The 21,155-nt window shown below is 40.7% G+C and overlaps 1 protein-coding gene across 6 annotated transcripts in view; it reads left to right on the forward strand.

Annotated features, from left to right (window-relative positions):
• aopep (aminopeptidase O (putative)) overlaps nucleotides 1–21,155 on the forward strand; it is a 74,000-nt gene that overhangs the window by 43,983 nt on the left and 8,862 nt on the right. For all 6 annotated transcript variants that reach the window (XR_013300340.1, XR_013300342.1, XR_013300341.1 and 3 more), the window contains one exon: nucleotides 17,011–17,127. Coding sequence is in view for 1 of the 6 variants with exons in the window: in XM_077601166.1 (XP_077457292.1) it covers nucleotides 17,011–17,127 (117 nt within the window). In the remaining 5 variants the exon portion in view is untranslated. The remainder of the gene's footprint in view (nucleotides 1–17,010; nucleotides 17,128–21,155) is intronic.

Raw genomic sequence — 21,155 nt, forward strand, 5'->3', positions numbered from 1 at the left:
AGAATCTGCATGGATAGATTTTGTGGTGCGTGCAAATTATGGCTGCCGTCTTCACGTGACGTGGAATAATTCTACTTTTGGTAGTGTTGGCTGGAAATAAAAGTCTTGCTATGGTATACCTTTTACCCAGTAGCTGCAAACTGAGAAATAGAAGATAATTAATTTGTCACTCACTCACTCAGCACAACCAAGTGCTCCACGGTGTCTGGCACATGCACAAGTTTATAGTCGTTCGCTAATTGGCTTCCATTCCGGTTCAAATAACAATCCCTCTGTCGACTATGGACATAAGGGTTTGTGATCTATAATATTGTTTTAACATTAATAAGCTCTGATTATTTTCTGTGCAGCTGAACGAATAAACTACATATACACACACAGCAGCAAGAATATTAATCGCTCAAAATGAGACCTCTGATAATTGTCCCTTTTTGGACTTTGTTAGCAAGGAATCGTAAATGCTCAAATGTGAGCTTGTAATTGATATGCGTTCAGGTGTAAGATAAGGTTGAGTGTTTTGCAATTAACAGGATGGCTAACCTTTATGTAAGACGAAGAGAAATTAAAAGTGATTCATGGTTTTATTTCTTATTAACAATAGTTAGCTCATTTTCACACTTGTCTGATCGTTAAGAATGTTACTAAGAACATAAGTTTCTGTGATGTCGACAGTTGAGCCCTGGAACACATCCCCCCCTCCCCTCCTCATTATATCCTATGGGAAATCATTGTTGAAAGCAACATTCCGGAGCATAATGTGTTGGGGTTTTAGAGGTTCCACTTTATATAGCTGTTAACGTTACGACTTCAGAGTTGTTCCCGTAGCTACAATCCATTGCACACTCAAGTTCAGACTGGATTTCGTTTCTGGATCTAGATTAGTGCACTCTCTTCTCTTTATCCAAGGGCAGGCACATGCCTGTAGAGTACCCCCGCCCCACTCTTTTCAAGCACCAAATCTACCCACCGTCTGGTATATTTACAAGGCGTAAATTCGTGCACAAACACACTTACTCCCATAAGTGCTAGCAAAAAGAAGTCTTCCTGTCTGAGGTAGAAGGAGGAGGTGAAAAGGGTGAAGGGGGGTGCCATAATCCACCTCATGAAAGAATGGCCAATTGCTGTCTACTTGGCTGTACTCAATAGTGAGAATGAGCGAGGGAGGGGATGAGTGGTTGGACGGCTGAAGCGAGGCGGCGTGAGGGAGGGGGGAGGTCAGCGTTTGAAGTAACACCATAAAAGCCACGGTGAAAGGAAACACGAAGTGACCCCACCACGACACCTTTATACACCCCTCTACCCTGCATCCAGGCTCGCTCCTCCCTTTGTTGATGTGTGTGCAGATAGCCCCATGGATGGGCCAGGTGTACTTTATAGTACTCCTTCATGTACTTCAAACGCTAAGAGTTCAATTTTACCTCGGCCCCCTCCCCTATGCCGGAAGCCTGCTGTTTAATGTTATTCAAAACACAATGGTCAGGGGAGAAAAAAGTGGTAGTGACAGGTAAAATATGATTAAATTATAAGTGGTTATCAAATCAGCCAATGCAAACATTTGGCAGTGGTAAACTAGCAGTGCACAACACTAAACATGATAGAAGCAAAAAATATACATATTTTGTCTCAGCTTATTCAAAATATTGCGCTGCACTTGCTCATTGGAAAACCAGGGCCTTTTTTAGTTTATACACAAAACTAATTTAAAGCATGATTAAGGTAGTTATTGCCATTAAGCCTGTCGTGGTATCAAATGAGTCAATTAATCGCACAGTAAATGAAAATAAGACGGTAACTTTACCCCGTGCGATTTATGGCTGTGAACGTGCCTGAATTTGATCTTGCACTCAGCACACATGCGTGTTAAGACTTCACACTATGCTGTGACATGAGGACTCACTCTGTTGGTAACTGGATTTGGATATGATCGTTTTATACATTTGAGAGAGCAAAGAGATCCATCTTCCTGTCAATCATTCAATAGAGAGAGGCGGGGCCAAGGCCGCATGCAAAGAGGGATCACAACCATGATATAGGAGAGGGTAGATGAAAAGAGAAGGAAAGTGATGTGATTAATTATGATGGCAATAAGAATTTGTGTTGCTTGTTCATAATGTGAAGTACCTGCACTGAAGCGAAATACACGCTTTTAGACAGTTTTTACCAATAAGCAACCGGTTTTAATGAATCATACTGCTATGGACTGCCGGTTCCACTGTTCCAAAAGAATATAAAAATAAATAATAGTGTTTAGAGTGTAATTGTTGTTTTTGCTCCTTACAGTTGTGTTTTATGTTTTTCACTTATTATATCGAGCTTTATTTCGGCTGTTGTTTTTTTTAAGTGCTCTTAAAAATACACTTGAGTTGAATAGAGAGTCAAGTATGTGGAAAACATCTATGAAAAAATACAGACTGAAGTAATTTTGATATATTTTTGGGTGAATAATTGAGTAGCAGAGAACTCTCACTTAGTAGTGTGAATCCAATGCTGAATAGCTCTCAAAAATGTTCACTCAATGTGTTCCACTCATGATCGTGGACTTTGGATGACTGTTGCGCCACCTTTGTCCATGTTTTGCTGCATTTGTTGTATTTCATCTTAACACTTCACATCCCTGACAATGCACACGTGTTGTAGTTTCAAATCAAGGCTTCAAAAATTCATCCAGGCTCTCATTTTCCTAAATTTTTAGTGGACAAAACTATTAACTATGTAAGGCGACATCTACCCAAATTACCAGATAAATGCTATATTTTTGTATAATTGTGCCAAACTGTAAATTGGTCACCTTACAAAAAGATTATTTTGAACCTGCAGTTTGGTGACGTACAACGATCATGTAACAATCAAGAGGAATCAATAATGATTACTCTTGACTCTATTTAATGGAAGTTTGGCTTAAGATAAAGGCTGATACAATGTACTGTATTAGGCTGAAAATGGGGTCTAATACCCTGAATTAGGTAAGGAAATTGGTCATTTGAAAGGATGCAGCATGCGACAGAATGGAACTGATGATGTCGGAGGTAAATGGGGATTGAAAAAACAAAGGAAGTGAGGGAGGCCTAACATCTTGTGTGTAGAATTTAGTCAGAGCTCGGGCAACATTTCGAACTAATGACTTGATGGGTGATTAGGGAATACAACACACGTGCTCGCGTTACCAAAGCCAGGGAGATGGAAAGAGCCAGACACCCCCTGCTGTGCACCAGGGTTCTGGTCGATCCAATAAAGTCCAAGTTTATTACCAACTTCCATTTTGCATGGTTCTGCAGTAATGTTATTGATTTTTTTCCCCCAGACTAATCTCCATGTCTGACCCATACTTCTCATAGACACATATAATGAGCACGTGTACATGTTCCTCCATCATGCATGCGTCTGGGAAGTGTATAGTGTATAATATTAGTCATGGCCGCAAAGTAATGGGCCTCATTCTATTCTCATTTTCCTCTGTGGTCAACATAATGAGGCTGCCGTCTGCCCTGTTGGTCAGAAAAGGAAACCCCGGAGAAGGGAAAAAGCTGGGAATACCTTAGATGACTTCTCTTGCATTGATAAGGTCTTTTTGAAGATAACTCTTGTAAGAGGGAAAATTGATCATGTTATTCCTCTGGACTTCCTCACGAGCCTTTCCAATAATGACAAGATTATCCAGATTGATTAAAGTGGACATGCCTGAAGTATTTCCTGATCAACATTGAACGTTACCCTTCAGTGAGCTTAATGGTCAACGACTAAAAATGACCTCAGTAGTGCCAATTGAAAGCACAATCTTTTTCCAGGATTGGTTAAATGTCAAACAGATGCCTGTGACTTGAAGTCTTTACAATAAGGCACACTAGAGGATCTGAAAACGTCCATTTTTCACAGCTGTGGTACATATCTTGAGTTGAACACAAACTGACACAACACCTTTAATGTGGATGTTTACACAGCTCTGCCTTGTGATGAACACACTTGTGTGATAGTGTAACCTGGGATTCTTGACATTCTGTCTAAATATGTGAAAATTATTCAGGCTTTCCATTCTCTCTGTAGATTTCATTCATTCATTTTCTGAACTGCTTATCCTCACAAGAGGGGTGCTGGAGCTAATCCCAGCCAACTACAGGCGGCAGGGGTTGGACACCCTGAATCAGAGGCCAGCCAATTGCAGGGCACAAGGAGACCGACAATCATTCATGCCCACACTCAAACATAAGGGCAATTTAGAGTTTCCAATAAGCAACCCGATAATTTTAATGCTTTTTTTGTTGTGTATGATAATATAAGGCAAAATGCTGCCAAGACTTTAAATGCACCTGAACTGCATTCTGCGCTTTCGTTCTTCACTACTATGCTATGAAAATATGCATCTTGCTTTCTGCTCAATTCTTCTGTGAAGACGTAGTTTATCTTCGGAGCTCTGGTCAAGTTTTATAAATGGATAAAGATATGTGAGGTTGTTGAAGTGAAGTTACACATAATTTTCATTTGGCCGGAATATTTGCAGAGGAGTAAACCATTAGAAAGTATGAGCCGATACTGATTTCTATTTTAAAACCTATACGACTGAACTCATTCCAAACGCTACCCATTCCAAGTAATGTTTTCAAGCATTAATTTATCAGAAAAGGCAGAGAGCAAAGAATGATATAAACACAAAAATTGTTCCACTCATGAGCATTTTTCAACTTGCCCTAAATTCTTTACACCAAATCCTTTGAGTTTCATCTTTTTATTTTCTGTTCTTTATGTCAAAGAGTTTTGCACTTCACTTTGAAGAAACATACCTGTCAAGCTTTCAAAGCACTATTTCTGGCAACCTTGGTGTTGCGGGGATCCTTCACACATCTGTTTTTCCTTCATCTCTGTTTTCCCATCACTGTCTCTTGGTTTATGTTACCTCCTCAGCCTTCCATCACCTCTTAGTTTTCTCTTCACTCCTCAGCCTTTGGCATTTATTGGCAATGAATCAGAGATGATGCAGGAGAGGAGAGATGGGAAGCTTCAGGGATATGATGGCCGTTTCTAGACAGGCTGCATCATAGGTGAATGGGAAATAGCCAGAAGAGTGGTATAGTTTATGCAGTATGTGTGTGTGCGTGTGTGTCTGTGTTTTTTTAGATCCACCGAGGGATCAGCTCGCTCCACTTATGCACACCACACCCCTCAATTTCACACACATCATGCATGATATTGCAGAGAGGTCAGGCCAATAGTTCCAACTTTATTTCTGTTTTATTTCTTTGAGTGGTGAAAGTGGACTATAAATGCATTTTTGATGGACATTTTTAGGGGTCATAAAAGAAGACTGAAATTTTTGATAGAAGGGGTGTGGCTTTTGTGAAATATTGAATGGATTGGCAGACAGTGGACTGAACTGACAATTGCCCGCCAGGTGAAAGGGTCGTATACTGCCATTGATTGATCTGTTAAATACAGAAAGGCGCACAAAGCGGCTACAGTACAAAATGGATTGCTTTAATTTTTTCAGAGAACACTATTGGCTGTAAATGTCTTCAAATAAAGGCCTGTCATAATGAGGGGAATTGACAGTTGGCGTTTTCTCTAGGTCATTCAATAATACAACAGAGGTGCAATAAAACAATGGTTCATCTAAAATAGCCCTCAATAGACACAGACCTCTAGGCCAAAATTGTACATCAATCATAGACTGTTTTGTCCTTAAGTCAGCAAAAATCGTGTTTACTATGATGATATACAGTACACATAGGGCTCAAGTGATGGGAGTCGAAAAATAAGTCTTTAAATTCCCAGTTTACTGTGTAGATCGTCCTCGCCAAATTCACAAAACATACAGACCAGACTGATTCCTCTTTCCATCACTAATAAAGGAAATAGAAAGAAGCGTGTATATTGGTCCAAAAGAGCCGCCAACAATCATGGACTACAAGGTCAAGGGTATGAATGAAGCCTTTCACCTGACACTTGTCTTTTGATGTGATGGTGTCTTAGTATCTATTTTCAGTCATAATAAATGCTGTCTTGGAGTCAGATTTTGAGATGTCTTATGGCGTAGTCGGGCAAATGCAGTGGTTCATGGAGGCAAAATTAGGTATTACGTAGGTAAATCAAGTATCCGTCATTCAGAATGATGGACAGTAGGTGTTGATGGTTTGGTGTTTTGAAGCTTCTGTGTTTTCTCACACCAAATTGGCATTCATATGTTGTTGTCATAAGGCTTTATCAACATAGTTTTTTTTATTTAACCCAAGAAACAAATTAGGTAAGATATGCTATGTGGTGAGACAATTTGAGTCAACAATAGCCAATTTGAATCATCAGAGGAATGTATTTGTTGAGCGATGGCTTCATTTGTTGTGTTAAGGAATAAAGGGGATGAAGTGGGAAGAGTGCCAGCATGTATTTGTCTCATTTATCACTCAGCAGCGGTTCTTTTTTGGGGGTCGTTTAAAGCTCACAGTTGGTCTCCTCTAGCGTAGTGCCGACACTGCTGTGTGTTGATTGTGCGCATGCGCTTGCTATGGTAATGGAGAAAGAGTTGATGATGTACAAGCCATCCAGACATGTACATTGATCATGATGGTAAGTGAATACTAAAAGACTTTGTTAGTACAGGGTCCTGGCTAATGCATTGAAAGGTTCATCATAAAGACTTTCCAGGCATCAGTACATAGATTCAAAGTACTTTATAATAAGTAAGGCGATGAGTATGCTGGCTAATGTCTTAGAGTGTAATTATTGCATCGTTCCAAACACTGGAACATCTGTCGGTCCCGCTAACGACTGGGGAGCTGATTGGGCCCTCAGACGTCCCTAACGCAATTAGACTTGTCAGAGACACTCACATGCACATTTGCACACGCATGCAAAATGTGATGTCAGCTGTGTGCCATTACGATCCAAAAATGATGGATGGCATTGTACGTGAGGTCAATTCCCAGTGATTGTTTTGTATTTTGTTTGTTTGTGTGTGTGATGCCATGTATGCTCACATTTAATGTGCAGCTTTCAATGCTCCTTGTTTATATGCACATCAAAAATTTGGTTTTAGACGAATAATGCCCCTGCCATATGCACAAAATAGCATTCTTTAACAAGCTCACACGAGCCTAAATAAAGTTAACGAGAGTTGCTCATAGATTGTAATTGTAGTAGGAAATAGATTGGGAGTTGTTCTACACTTAATAGAACAGTTTTGTTGTTGTTTGTTTATTATGCCAAAAGCTGCTGGGTTTTTTTCCAAGACCAAAAAAACTGATGTACTAGATATAAAGGAATTTAAGGATCAATAAGGAGATTTTTCTGTCATGCTTAGACCTTTATCGCATCAAAAGGTACACATTTGTCAAAAAATGACTTAATGATTCTTTTGTATGGAATTGGTTGTCCTTAAGGCCACTGAAGTCTGTCACCCCGTTCATGTCTGTTGTAATCTAGGATCTCGTTAGACAGGCAGGCGCACTCATGTGAAAGCCATTGAGTCCGTGCCAAGCACAGGCAGCTCCAAAATCTTGGCTATCATGTGGCGCAAAGCTGAATGTGGGCTTATCACGACAAATAGACAGAAGGATTATCTTCCCCAGGAGTCACCAGTTTTTAATATAACAATGCAAACAAAACATTTTGACTTTCCCTTGATATGTTTTCCTCTATCACTTTTTTTTCCTTGTCTCATCTTGTAGCACTTTTGGCCATTGGCTAATGGCCCCATCATGTGAAGCTGCTTTAATGAGTATTTCCAAGTGCACAACAACTGTTTTTAATTCCCTGTAAATACCTATTCTTTACTTTGACTTTATACACAAAGCAACTTTGATTTCTTAATCTGTTTTTTTTCTCTCAGAATATTACAATGTATGATTTCTTGTCATTTCTAGCGGCACACATGACCATCGCTCTTGGCACACCAGTGTGGTTGGGAAAAATTGCTATACAGGCCAGAATCTCTCTAGACTGTAGTTAGTTTTCTTCTCTAATGTTTAAATGGAACCTGCAACCTTTCCAGGTGAAGCAATTTATGTAACACATATTTGTACATTCCAGTTACCCTATAAAGGCAGCCAACAGTAGTGCTCTAGAATCCTTAGCGCTCTCTCCCCGCTTTTTTGGTCTTAAACCTGCAACCTTCCCAGGCTAAACCCTTGTTAATGCCCCACCCCCTGTCTGTGCACTCTTAACCTCAGCAATTATCAAGAACAGCACCCTCCACTGCAAATATTTATCTTTTACTCCTTGAAGGAAGCTGCAGCTTGGCCAGAGGTTACCAATGTTTCTTTTCACCCCTTAGGGATTATATTTTTACCTCCCCCACCCCCAGTATCTGAGGCCAGAACAAATGACAGGAGGAAATTAAAGCTAGGAGTGCATTTATTTTCAGCCTTTAGTCACATTTCACCTTTGAGCACTTTATTTATGAAAGCGACAGGGCGTCAAGTGTCTGGGAGATAACTGAATTAAAGATTAGCGTTTCTGTGAATTCTGGTGAGATGCCCTGAGTTTGGATGGTTTCATTTACCTCAGGCTTGGCAGGGAAATAACTCGACAAAGGGAGGAATACTTCAGTGAATACTTTGTAGTATACATAAAGATATATGTTCCCTACCCCCCAAAGGAATGAATCAGTGGGTTCTGAGCCTTGACTATGTGGGGGGTGCACTGTAGTTTGTTTGCTTAGTGTCATAAGATTTACCTGACATGCTTAGCTGGGGCTAGATTTAGGTAACTGTTTTTCATTTAATTTCATTTTTATGGGTTTCTTTTTCCATAAAATCTAGATTGTAATCGTGTCAGTGTAGGCAAGTGATAGACTACTGACTTGAGTTACACCACCGCCATTGGAATGGAACAACAACCTGTATAAGCAAATACTGTTTTATGTCTTTTAGGTTATCTTCTAACCAGTAAAAAATTCAAAATGTTCAGTTAAAGCAGGGGTCTGCAAACCGTTCCAAGAGGGCCGCTGTGAGTGCAGACTTTTGTTTCAACCACTGATTTCACTTCTAAAATACTAGATTGGTCGAAAGGTATTACAGGTTGGAACGAAAACCTGCACCCACTGCGGCCCTTTCTGGAATAGTTTGGAGACCCCTGAGTTAAAGTATCAAACTAATCCATTCCACTGGTTTGCCCTGTTAAACAATACCTCTTTTGTTTAGCAAGCTGTCAGTCTTGTTCAATTCAACAATACTTGGTAGCCGTTTGGACATTCAATCCCCAAATTGCAAGAAAATTGGATTTAAGAGGAGTTTTTACACCTTTTCAAAAGAGCTGTAAAGTGGAAATGACACTTTCTTGTCTCAGACTCCCAAGACTAAACAAGACATAAAGCCTTTCCTGCCGGGGAATTGGTATAGCTAAACTGGAATAAACGTGTTAAGATAAAAACCAGCGTCCTGAGGGTAGCTGTGAAGTTGCTTGTCTCTATCGGCAACAGAGCAGCAGATTACAATGATATGGATGTGATTGGAGACTGAGGGAGTCATTCGCTGGGGATGGTTATGTTGGCGAGTTTCACATAGTGCTGGAGATTAATTAAACTCCCCACGTGTTTTGGAGGTGTGCGTGCATGTGTGAACGATTGAGTCAGAATGGTGATAAACAGGAGAGAAAATGTGGCGATTGCCTTGCCGATCGGGACCAGACTGCAAGAAGCTATCATTTTACATAACAACAGCTGCACAAAAAAAGAGCAAAGTGCTGATGGAAAGTTATCTGCTGGTGTGCACATGCTGGTATTGTAAATGGTCTCTCCCCATGGCAGAATGCACAGCGGCATTTCTTTTAGCTTAACCTCTGACTGGTAACCCCTTGTTGAACCTGTTCTCTTCCGTGATTGGCCAAAGCAGCGGGCGATACTCACATACTCAAGGCGTGGGCACTATGGGAACTCATGTACTAACACATGTCGTGAATCCCCCATAAATGCAAAAAAATGAGAAGGGGATGAGGGAGCTGCTTTCACAGACACAATACAGGTGTTTCGTTATCACAAATTCATCTGACAAAGAACGCACCACTAAACTTATATCTTACCTTACAGAATGAGGTTGCAGGGACCATAGACGATTACAGTCACGGCAAAGAGCAAAGAGAATTAACGTGATTTTTTTGTAGTTCCTAGAAAGCAAACGATCAGGTGGAAAATTTTCATAAGATAAATTTTTGATCAGTGCTTGGGATTTACGGTAATAATAATAGGAGCTTGTCAAACTAGAGGCATGTACTTTATCCTTCTGCTTGTTGTTCTGATTGCCGCCTAATGGATGTCTCTTGCAGGCTTTTTTTCCAGCCACATTTTGCAGCGGGATTTGTTGAGCAAACCATTTAAAATTTTTGGGGAAATGAAACGAAAGACATTTGTTTTCCAGATGGGTCAAGTTGATTGGCATGTCTGCGTGTTTGTGTTTTGAATGTGTACCCTGCCATTATGTTGGTATGGAGGCAAACATTCCTATGTCAGACAACACATCAATGCGACATTGATCGCAGCTTGGTGTTGTTGTTGCTGCAGGCCTCTCTCTCTCTTTCTGTGTCTTGAACAAAAATATACAGCACTAAACTAGTTCCTCAGCTAGATGTTGTCACAGCGCTTTTCAAACGAAAAGCAAGCCGGATGTTCGTTACTATCAGATTACAGCAGCTGTAGGTCATCGCTGGAGTCATCAGTCTGTGACCAGAACTGTCTATGAGATCATCACAGTGCTGCGGCAGAAGCAGGTGTAAATATCGTCTGAGGAGATGATAGCACGGGTCCAATGGCTAGAATGCAACTCGCTGATAACCTTTCACAATCTCCAATCCCATTACCAGAAAATTGGTTTGCAAATCCTGTGATGTCAGCAAGCCTCTTTTTCTCTTTTTTTTTTTCATAACATCTCCGTGGACCATGTGAAACCACAAGATTGCAGCATCATATCCCTGCAGTCTGGGAATTTTATTTTGCGCTGGCCACTTACCATATTTATAGACTTATATTAATAGGTTTTCATCATATTCGCTGTACCTTTTTATTAAATTCTCCCACACATGCTTCTGCAAGCACTTTTGTGAGGAGAGAGACATGTCGGCAACACGTGACACCAGAGCATGGTTATTTAATCAACTTTACTATGACTATACTATCTAGGGTTTAGATGCCATATCAATGGAGAAAAAAGACGAGGATGACTCTGTAACCCTTTGCCAACATTTATTAGCCTTGCATCATTTGACTAAAAGTTTCTCGTCTTGCTCTTTTAATCCCCACCATCTGCTCCATTTTTTCCCCCTGCATTTAAATTCTTAGCAGCCCTATCGAGCACTTACGGGCTAATTAAAAGTGCTAGTGTTTGTGATGCCACTTTTTCTGTCATGCCCCGCATGAAATCACAACAGCTGCCGAGCACACTGTTTCTCGACAAGACCGGCAAACGCCACAGCAGTTAAAGAAGATGAATGTTTGTCGCCTTAAATCAGGGTCGAATAAGACACGGCCGCACAATGGCTCGCTTGACAGGGGGAGAGTGACGAGTAGCGGGCTTGTCGCCGGAGGGCAGGCCGCCATGGTGACGGGGGTGGGCGAGAAAGATAAAAAAGAAGGGACTCAGGGGAAAGAAAGGGTGAAACCTTAGTACCTGACACGTACGCTGAGGCCTTTAGCTGTTGGAGCCAGAATGGCTTTTTACAAGCTTGTGGTCAGACAGAAATAAAAGGCAGCCAAGCGGCTGAATGGCATCACACACACACACGCAAGTCAATGGCCTCTCAGAAATCACAGTTTGGTTTTATAATGTCACAGTTATTCAACGTCTCCAAACCCTTTAATGCGCTATGACTGAACAAGCAGTGTACTTCTCCCCTGGGGGTAGTAGACCTGCAGGCAGAGAAAGAAAGCATTTGAAACACCTTTGAAAGGCGCAATGCCATCATGCTTTGTGGAGTTATTATATAGATTTTGAGAGTCGTCAATCCTTGACTTTTTACTCCGGGGTATTGGTAACAGTTTTTTTGCAGAAAGGCTTTTGTCATTGAGTTACAATAGTCTTCTGTTCATAATGTAATTTATTACTCTTGGACAAATTGTCATGTTATGGGTTATCTGCACGCTACCTGCAGTACACGTGTACGGCCTCAAGACAATGGATGAATGAAAGGAGAAAATGACAAGTTGATGATCAATCAGAGCTTCGAGCCATTACTGCCTCGCTCTGCTATTTACAGTACAAACCAGAGCGTGACTTGGTGCTGTTGCCATGGAGATGCTGATGGATTGCTGGCGAGCACCAGAAACAGATTTAGGATTGAAATGTTTCATCTGGACAACACTTTTAAATCACTTTGGACTGTCTCTGAAAGTAGAGCGCTCAAGTTTAGGCCAACTCAGATCGTAGTCTACCCTGTATTTTCAACTATTTGTGTGCGTGTGAAGGCTAAGGGGGTCCTCTCCATTTTGGATGCATGAACGAACAGTGAAGATCGTCTAACTTCTTCCCATGGTCCCTTACAACACGTGAGTTATTTTGACTTTTACGAAGTATGTGATAGACACATTTATACTTGTTGTTGTTATGGCAATCGCTCTGTGCATGCCATTGTTGTGTGGAGTACGAAAAGGAGCAGCAAATTTCCCAGAGGTTTGCAAGTCTTGGCTCAATATGTACCTGATTGCCATTGTGTCAGCATTTTCTGTGTATGTTGGGGCATATTGTCTTATGAACGACAATTCGGTTCTGCCCAACCCAAGGATAGCATAAAATGTTGGTTTTGTGGGGGGGAGATTGTGTGCTGGTAAATGGTTGTTTGCCATTCTACTAGCTCTCTCATTAATAAGTGAGCACTCAGCAATGGAGTTCACCTTTCTCCCATAATTGCTTTCTCTCGGCGTCACATGCTCTCACAAAGAGAATGCAAGCAATGCTAATCAGCAGCAAATCATAAATGGATTCAAGCAAATCTGAGTACAAAGTATGTAAGAGTCCATTTTGTGTTATGCTGCTATCCATGTAATTTGGCAGTCACAGTACCGTCTGTTTCAGACTATAAAGCGAACCGGATTATAAAGCACTCCATCAATGAACGAGTTTGTTTTCACACATGGGGCGCACCTGATGATAAAGCGCTTTAGTGCATTTAGTGCACCAATGCACTAAATTTGACTTTTTTTTTCTTTTTTTTAACCTGACAGTTTTTGTTTCCTTTATTAAAATGTTTACTCATTCACTCATTTTCAATGCCGCTGATACTTGTCATGGTTGCGGGGAGCTGGAGCATATCCCAGCTGACTTTGGGCAAAAGGCGGACTGCACCCTAGACTGGTCGCCACTCAGTTGTAGAGCACACATTGAGACAGACAAGCATTCACACTCACATTCACACCACTACCGAGTGGGAATTGATCCCATGTTGCCTGCACCGATGTCAGGTCAAAGAACCGCTGTACCATTGATTCTCTTAATGTGTTTATTATTTGTTTTATTGATGTGTTTGATGAAAGAATGTATCTTCAGCACTTTACGGGAACAGTATCGTACAATTGTGATCAAATAAAATACGCTCAAGGTCATTCATCACAACCAGAATCCGTACATGCGGAGCACTAGATTAGTCCTGTGTATATTTTGAAAAAAAAAAGATTTTAAGTGCATCTTACAGTATGAAAAACAGTCATGGGCTTTCCATGCACTTATCACAAATGGCTCATCTTACCGATTAGAAATAAATACATAAATAAATAAACTAAAGAAATAAAGGTAGTAACTGATAAAATCTCAGATTAAAAATTTGATCTCTGAATATTTTTGTGAGAAATGTGATTTCAAGTATGGTTTCTGTTTCAGTAGCAACAACTTTTTTCACCTAAAGGAAAGCCAGCCAACTTCTTTTTTCTAAAAACGTATAAATGTTTCACGGTTACCAGGGCATCCGCCATTACTTAACACAACAACCACTTGGGCCAGTTTAAGCAGTGTGGATGCCCTGGTCACCAGGCAAAAGGAGTCATGTATGCACAAAACGATTCAGACCAAGAAGTGTTAATCCAAAATTATGTTATTACTGCGCACATTTGCAGTTTATTGTTACATGCGTTGACATTCTAATTTTCATTTTTCGTTTTGGGCCAAGACTTTTTATTTTAGGGTAGCTTTAATCTCAATTCCTAACTGCTGTATTGTAAAGACAGACGTGTAGATAAAAAAAAAACTTGGCTGGTGTCTCATCTACATTTGGAATATTCCCACATGTTGCAAAGGAATTATATGATGAATGATAAAGATGCTTTTCGGTGATGTGGTGACTATTCTGAACTAAGTTATGTGCACCGATGCTTACATTCTGGGACGTTGGTCAACTTTATAGCCAGTCTGTCTCGGTTCTTGTTGGATATTATTTCAAAATGGTGTTATCAAAATAAAGGCCATCCAATACCCATCCTGGCCATTAACTGTGTTAGCACAGCAATAAAAATACTAACAGTGGTATGTTTTATGTATTATCCATTTAGGGAAAAAAAAAATTAATAAGGGTTTCTGCCGTATTTCATTATATTGTATATCTAAGGTTTAGAGGAAAAACTGACACTCCTTCTTCATTCTAGAATAACTGACGTCATTTTTTTAACTTGAGATTTTTATGTGCGCTATTGTTGGCTGAAAAATTGTTATGGCGACAGTGGCGCAGACATATTGATTAGCAGCATGTGTTCATAGAGGTGCACCAGAAACTCACAGCTAGTGGATCTTGTGTTTGTGTGTGTGAGCCCGCTATAGTTTATTGCTTTAGTCTTTTCAAAGGGTGAGAGGGTGAGAGAGATCATGGGTGGGCCCCACAGAAACCCTCCAGAGATGGGTGCTCTACTTCAGAGAATACTCACACTTTAAATTATGGAGGAAGAACGTATGGAAGATGAAAACGAGGGCTGGATATCATGTTTTCACGTCAAATGGTTTTCAGTGTGTGTGTGTGTGTGTGTGTGTGTGGGTGTGTGTGTGTGTGTGTCTGAACCTCGGCTACGTGCAAAGATACTTTACATGGGAATTAGGCGTAGGTTTTTCCTTTTCATGGGATACATGAATGCATGCGTGGTTGGATTGATGAATGGATGGTTGTCTTGATCCAAAGATGAAGGAAGAAACAAAGATCATTGTTAGTGGATGGGTTGTATTTAGCGGCTGCCAGATGGTAGCGGTTGGTTTCATGGTTGGGTGTGTGTTTGGTGATGATTGGAGTGGTAAGATGAGAAGAATGGTTTGAAATATAACCAGAGTCTTGTTGGGTGGATCAAGTTTAGCAAAGTGTGAAGAGATGGTTTGTGAACTCTTGTCTAATTTGTCTAATTTTGGGGCGGCATAGCTCAGTGACAGAGTAGTTTATTATCCAGCCAAGAGGTTGTGGGATCGATTCCCCGCTCTGGTGACCTCTTCTAAGGACCCTTGAGCAAGATACTAATCCCCACGTTGCCCCCGATTGTGCTTCATCAGTAGGTAAATGATAATGTAGTGCCAAAGCCCTTTGAGTGCCGTGAACGTGGAAAGGTACAAGTGTAAGTCCATTGAAAGCTTCGATGGTGTGGATAAAAAATGAGGCATTAAGTCAATACTTTTTTTTTTAGGTTGGATAGATTGATAAATAGAAGCAAGGATCGCGGGAGTACGTGTATGAAAGGTTAATAGATTGTTCATAAATGGTTAATATTGGCTAGATGAAAAAGAAGTGAAATTGATGGGTTGATAAAAGTGACGATGATGGGTGGCTTGTCGGTTGGGTGAGCTGGGTGACGTGATGGATGCAAAACAGAATAGATTATTGGAGGAGTGGACGGGTGGCTTGTTGACTTGATTGAAGAAGCATGGAAGAAAGAAAGATTGGTGGTGGAACAGATTGTTGGAATTAGGGATGCACTGGTGGTTTTGTTGCACAGTTAACTTGGATGGTTTGATGAATGATGGAAGGATCGGGGAGTAGATGTATGCTGAGGAGGTGGATGAAGATCCGTGGGGATTGACAACACGATGAATTTCAGAGGCATGGCAAAATAGTTTTTAGCACATTTGCCTCAAATCCTGTGGTGGGGTGGCATTTCTCTAAATTCAAGAACATGCTTGTTATGTTCGGTTCAAGACTTCAAATTGTCCAAAGGTGTGAGTGGGAATAGTCATTTGTGTATGTATGGCCAGCTATTGCCTGTTGAATGGTCCATCTCTTTCAAAAGCATCCCCGCAATAGACTGCAGCACACTCGAGATATTAATAAGTACCAGTGTTATGGAAAATTGATATAAATTGCAAGAGTGGCTGGAAGGATAAGTGAATGGACAATATTGTATGAATGGACGTATATTTCAAATGGATACATTTGAGGTCTTTAAGCATAATGTTCTCTTTGGTTGTGCTTCACTCTCTCACGCCTCCTTTCACATGAGTCTCTATGGAGGCCCGAGCCATTAATTGCATCCCAGAAGGAGAACCTCACAGGGCAGGTGCCTGGGAGTTGAGAGCGTACCCTCCCTAGAGGAGTCTGAATCACTGCGGCACATCGCTGCCCACATCTATTGCAGGAATATAATCTTTTCAATTCGCTGCTGACTTGTCAACGTCCCTTGTGGCATTTGTCATCAGAAGAAAATAAATCTAAACCTTTTGTCGTTCTGAAGAGGGTTTTCCTCTGCTGCTTTTTGCCCTTCAGGAGGAGCATTTAGTCTACTTTCTCCCTCCGCTTTATTAAAATATCACACTTTTATTGCTTTCTTAATTTCTCTTCTTTACGCTCAATTCCTCCGCTTTTCCCTAATATTCCCCTAGTTGCAAGGGATGCGCTTAGTTTAGCATATTTATTTCATTACCGCGTTTGGCTCACTTCTATTATCTCCATGCTTCTTGCATTGGATGCTTTAATTGACTTATATTGATGTGTTCTGTCTCTCTGCCGAGGAAAAAAAATGAAACTTTCGGAAAATGCTCCGAAATGAAAATGTTTTTGCAAGTATGCAATATGCTCAATTCAGACGAGTGTTGTGCAATTTATGCACAGTGCATTAATGTGATACACTATCTTTTTCATCACCAGGTGACCTCAGAGCAACTCATCTTGCTTTTGGAGCTTCTCTTAGAGGAAACCAAGCTGAGCGCATCTACCATGCATGCTCTGGCTCACGTCTATGACTTGCACAGCCAAGACGCTGAGGTAAGATACGCACACACACACACACACACACACACACACATACACACACACACACACACACACACACATGCACACACACACACACACACACACACACACAGTCTCTTAGAATAACGAGTGCAAGGTCTTCTCTCGTTGCCCGACCCAGCTTGCTCCGCGCTGAGTAATGCGTAGTAAATTCTCCCCGTAATAGCAACTCTCCTCTTTACGGCCGCCATTACTGAGTAAAACCCCACAAGTATGCACGTCATGTTTTTTTAGTGCTGCACAAAGATCCTTAATGGTGCTATTAACAATGCGTGCACGCGCGGGAGTGTGCGCGTGCTTTACTCGTCTCTATTTGTTCTTTGCTGCACCCGGCAGTGGTACTAACTATTTTGTACTTGATCTAATGAGTAGAATTGACTAAAGGCTGTACAATTTGAAGTTAGAATATGCTGAAAAAATGTCAGACCAAGAGTCAAACAAGCATCTTATGGCATCATCCAGGACTTATATAATAAAATAATGATAAAATAAGCATGAAAAAAAATTCCCAATTATGTTGACTCCCTTCATGCATGAATCATGACTCTTTAATTCTTATTTGTTTTGCTAACATTCAAATAAGATGGGGATCTGAATTTTGCGGCCCAAGGAACAATATTTGTATTGGTTTTGCTCGCATGTATTTTCTGATGGACAATTAAAAAAAAAAGTATAAACCATTTTTAATAAAATTAATTAATTGATGAATCCATTAAGGAAAAAAATGTGATTGGCTTCTTTCTCCTCCCATTTGAAACAGATTGCTGTCAGTAGGTATTTTTGATATCAATTTCCCTTTTTGGCTAACTACCAAAAACGAACACTGTGACCTGTGCTATCAGTGATTTTTTTAATCTAATGATATCTTTGGATTGGATGTGCACTGTCCTTTAAAGAGTTAAACTGTAAATATTACACAAACTGTGATCCTGAAAATTTGAGAGCGTTTGAAAGTCATATTGCCACATTGGTGTTTATGACATATTACTTTGCGATTTGTTTTTCGGACTACTTGCACATGTACATCTGGTGCCGCATCATCTGCTAAAAAAGACCACTGTCTAACAAAGACACACAAAACAAACATAAAAACTTCTTAAGAATAACTTCAATACACATGAAATAATCGCAGTAATCAATTCACTTATATTTTTGGGGAAAACTTCAAATTGGAACACTCAAGTCACCTAGGGTCAAAAAAAGAAAATGAGGTAACCACATCATTATGGTCTTTGTCAGCAATCCAATTGAAATTTGGGTCCTGGTCCAAGGTCTCTACACTTAGTTAAACTTCCCAAGCACACGGGAGGAAAGTCGTAGTCTACAGTTTCCAGGAGAAACCTTGAGTGTGTACTAAAAATATACGGGGCCATTATGCACATGATCTGGCATGGAGAAACACTTAAGCAAATACACACACATCTTTCTCCAAGGCAAATTTCTCATCCGGAGGAGTGTGTTCATTATCTACATTGATTCATTCTTGGTATGCTTCTTCTGCATCTTTTCTTTACAAGACCGTTGGGCCTCTAGATGCAATTTTTATTGCAGTGTCTGGACCTTACACATTAACTGTGTTTTCATGTGCATACTGTAGTTCTTGTATTTTGTTACCGATGCTATTGTCTTTCTTTTAAAAGATAAACTATCCATAGTGCGTTTTTTTTAAGAAAATGACAAGTTAGACTGAAATTTCCACAAATCTCTGTAGCTATAGCGCTTACATTTCATTAAGGAGGGAAAGATGATGAATGGAGTGGTGGAAAAGCAAACGCTATATAGTGCATGTCTTTGTCATCATATAGCCTTAAAAGGAAACACTTTCGTAAATGCCCTTCATGTTTGTCACAGCGGCTTTATTGTCAGTGAAAGGTGCCGGAAAGGTTCGCTCATTCAGCATCTGTTTTAGTGCCCAAGCAGTAAGTCATCAGAAAAGTTTGCCAGTGTTGCGTGTGAAGGTTCACTTTTCAGTTCATGCTGCTGAAAGAAAATGGGGCGGGTGCCCGCAACTTGTCTGCCCGTGGGACAATATGAGTGACCATGCATTTACATATGTGCGAGTGACTGGAGCATGTGGCCGCATGTATGAGACCCTGCTGCGTGACTTTCGCCTGCTTCCTGTCCTATGGGTTGCATGTCATGACTAGCCTGCGTGCGTGTGTGTTCGCACACATGTGCCGGAATGTGCATTTAACATAGGTTTGTGTCAAAGGTCAGTCCAATGTGCTGGACACATCTGTTTTTAAAGTCTTAAGAATTATTGGGGTCAAAACAACAGCACAGTGTTGCATGTCTTCGGTTCAGTTTGGGAGTTTAAATGTTCTCGCAGCGCTCGCTTGGTTTTTCTTTGAGGGCAGAGCAATCGGGCCCAGCCTGATTCATAATGCAGTACTGCCTCAAGTTGTCCAACCAGCGCTTGGCTTTCTGCGGTCCGAGTCAATGAGGGGAAACCGGCAAGGGCTGAAGACGTGACATGACCAGAAAGTGACTATTTGGTTGAATACAATGGCGGGATCCTAAGCGGTTCTTGTAGATCCTTTTCTCTTTTGTCTGAATAACTCCCAGTTTTCCCATTACAAAGGAGCAAAGAATGTCACACGAAGCTCTTTTTGGAAGGGAAACATAATTTTGCCCTTGTCCCGACCGGCACAAATTCAGTGGCTTAATGTGGATTGGTAGCTAATCAGCGGCCGTATAATTTTTGAAGGTCTCAATTGGATCTGTCGCAGAGAGGATTTGTGTAATATTTCGTGGAAGATAGAGGGAACAATCCCACTGGTTTGCCAAGTTAGCTCACATATTGTCCAAACTTGGTGAGAATCTTAGTAGGAATCGGCATTGCAATGAATACAGGTTGTGTTCCAGCTGTTGCATAAACTCATGTGCGATGGCCACTGTACTTATATTACAGTTTAGCGTGCTAGACATCAAAACAGGTGTGGGCAAACCGGTCCTAAAGGGGAGCTGTGGTTGCAGATTTTTGTTCCAAATGATCCGGCAAAGACAGTTTAACCAATGGCGTTTTTGCTGAAAGTATAAGCGCCTGACTGCAATCCACTGATTGCACTTTAAGATACCAGATTGGTGGAAAGGTTTCCTCTTTATAGGTTGGAACGAAAGCGTACACCCACTGCGGCCATTTGTGGAATGGTTGGCCCACCCCTGCATCAAAACCATGGCAGTTAAGTTTAAGTGTATTTTTGTTGTTGTTGTATTGTATGATCAAATGATCGCTTGAATAGACAATTGTCCCTTAGTGGCTTAAAAAATAAATTTATTGAGATTCATCTTCTGACTTCTTCACAGTTATAATGTGGTGTGATTGTGTTGTGACTGGCTGTTATTGTTGTGGTTGAGCCTGAAAGCATTTTAAACTCTGGAGAAAAGTGCTGTCAAGGTCTAATAGATAATCTAAGTAAACGACATTGAGTTGGTACTCTCTAGTGTATATTTTTCTATTATTTGCATTAACTTACGTGAAATACATGATACATATAATATGAGCCCATTACTTGATGTAGCCAGATGAAAATTGCATTTTAAAAACATTGTTCACATCATCAACAAAAAGTAGGTATCTTATATTAGCCCTGAATGTTTTCATACATTATTATAGCGTCAGTCACAGCATGGCATTGATAACAATGCAACACAGTGTGCACTAATGAATGGAGGAATGTGAACGAATGAGCGAAAGGGGCACTCAGATGGGATAGACTTTAATTTAAAAAAATAAAAATAAAAACGTGAGGAGCCTGAGCGCCATGCAGCTGCCGTGCTGGGCTCTCCCCAGGAATGTAAAATCGACCAATGCGACAGCTGCCGGAAGCCGGTACAGCGAGCTGACACTAAACGTGCAGCGATGGGCCTGTAAACATGAGTCAGGGGGAGACCATGTGCAAAAAGCACCTTAAGATTATTATTACGGATGTCGAGCATCGCATTTTATTCAATCAATCCTCCTCCTTCCTGAGGAGCATCTTGAAAAATCAGGTCGACGT

The sequence above is a fragment of the Stigmatopora argus genome, chromosome 5 (assembly GCF_051989625.1).
Source record: "Stigmatopora argus isolate UIUO_Sarg chromosome 5, RoL_Sarg_1.0, whole genome shotgun sequence".
In the NCBI taxonomy this organism is placed as follows: Eukaryota; Metazoa; Chordata; class Actinopteri; order Syngnathiformes; family Syngnathidae; genus Stigmatopora; species Stigmatopora argus.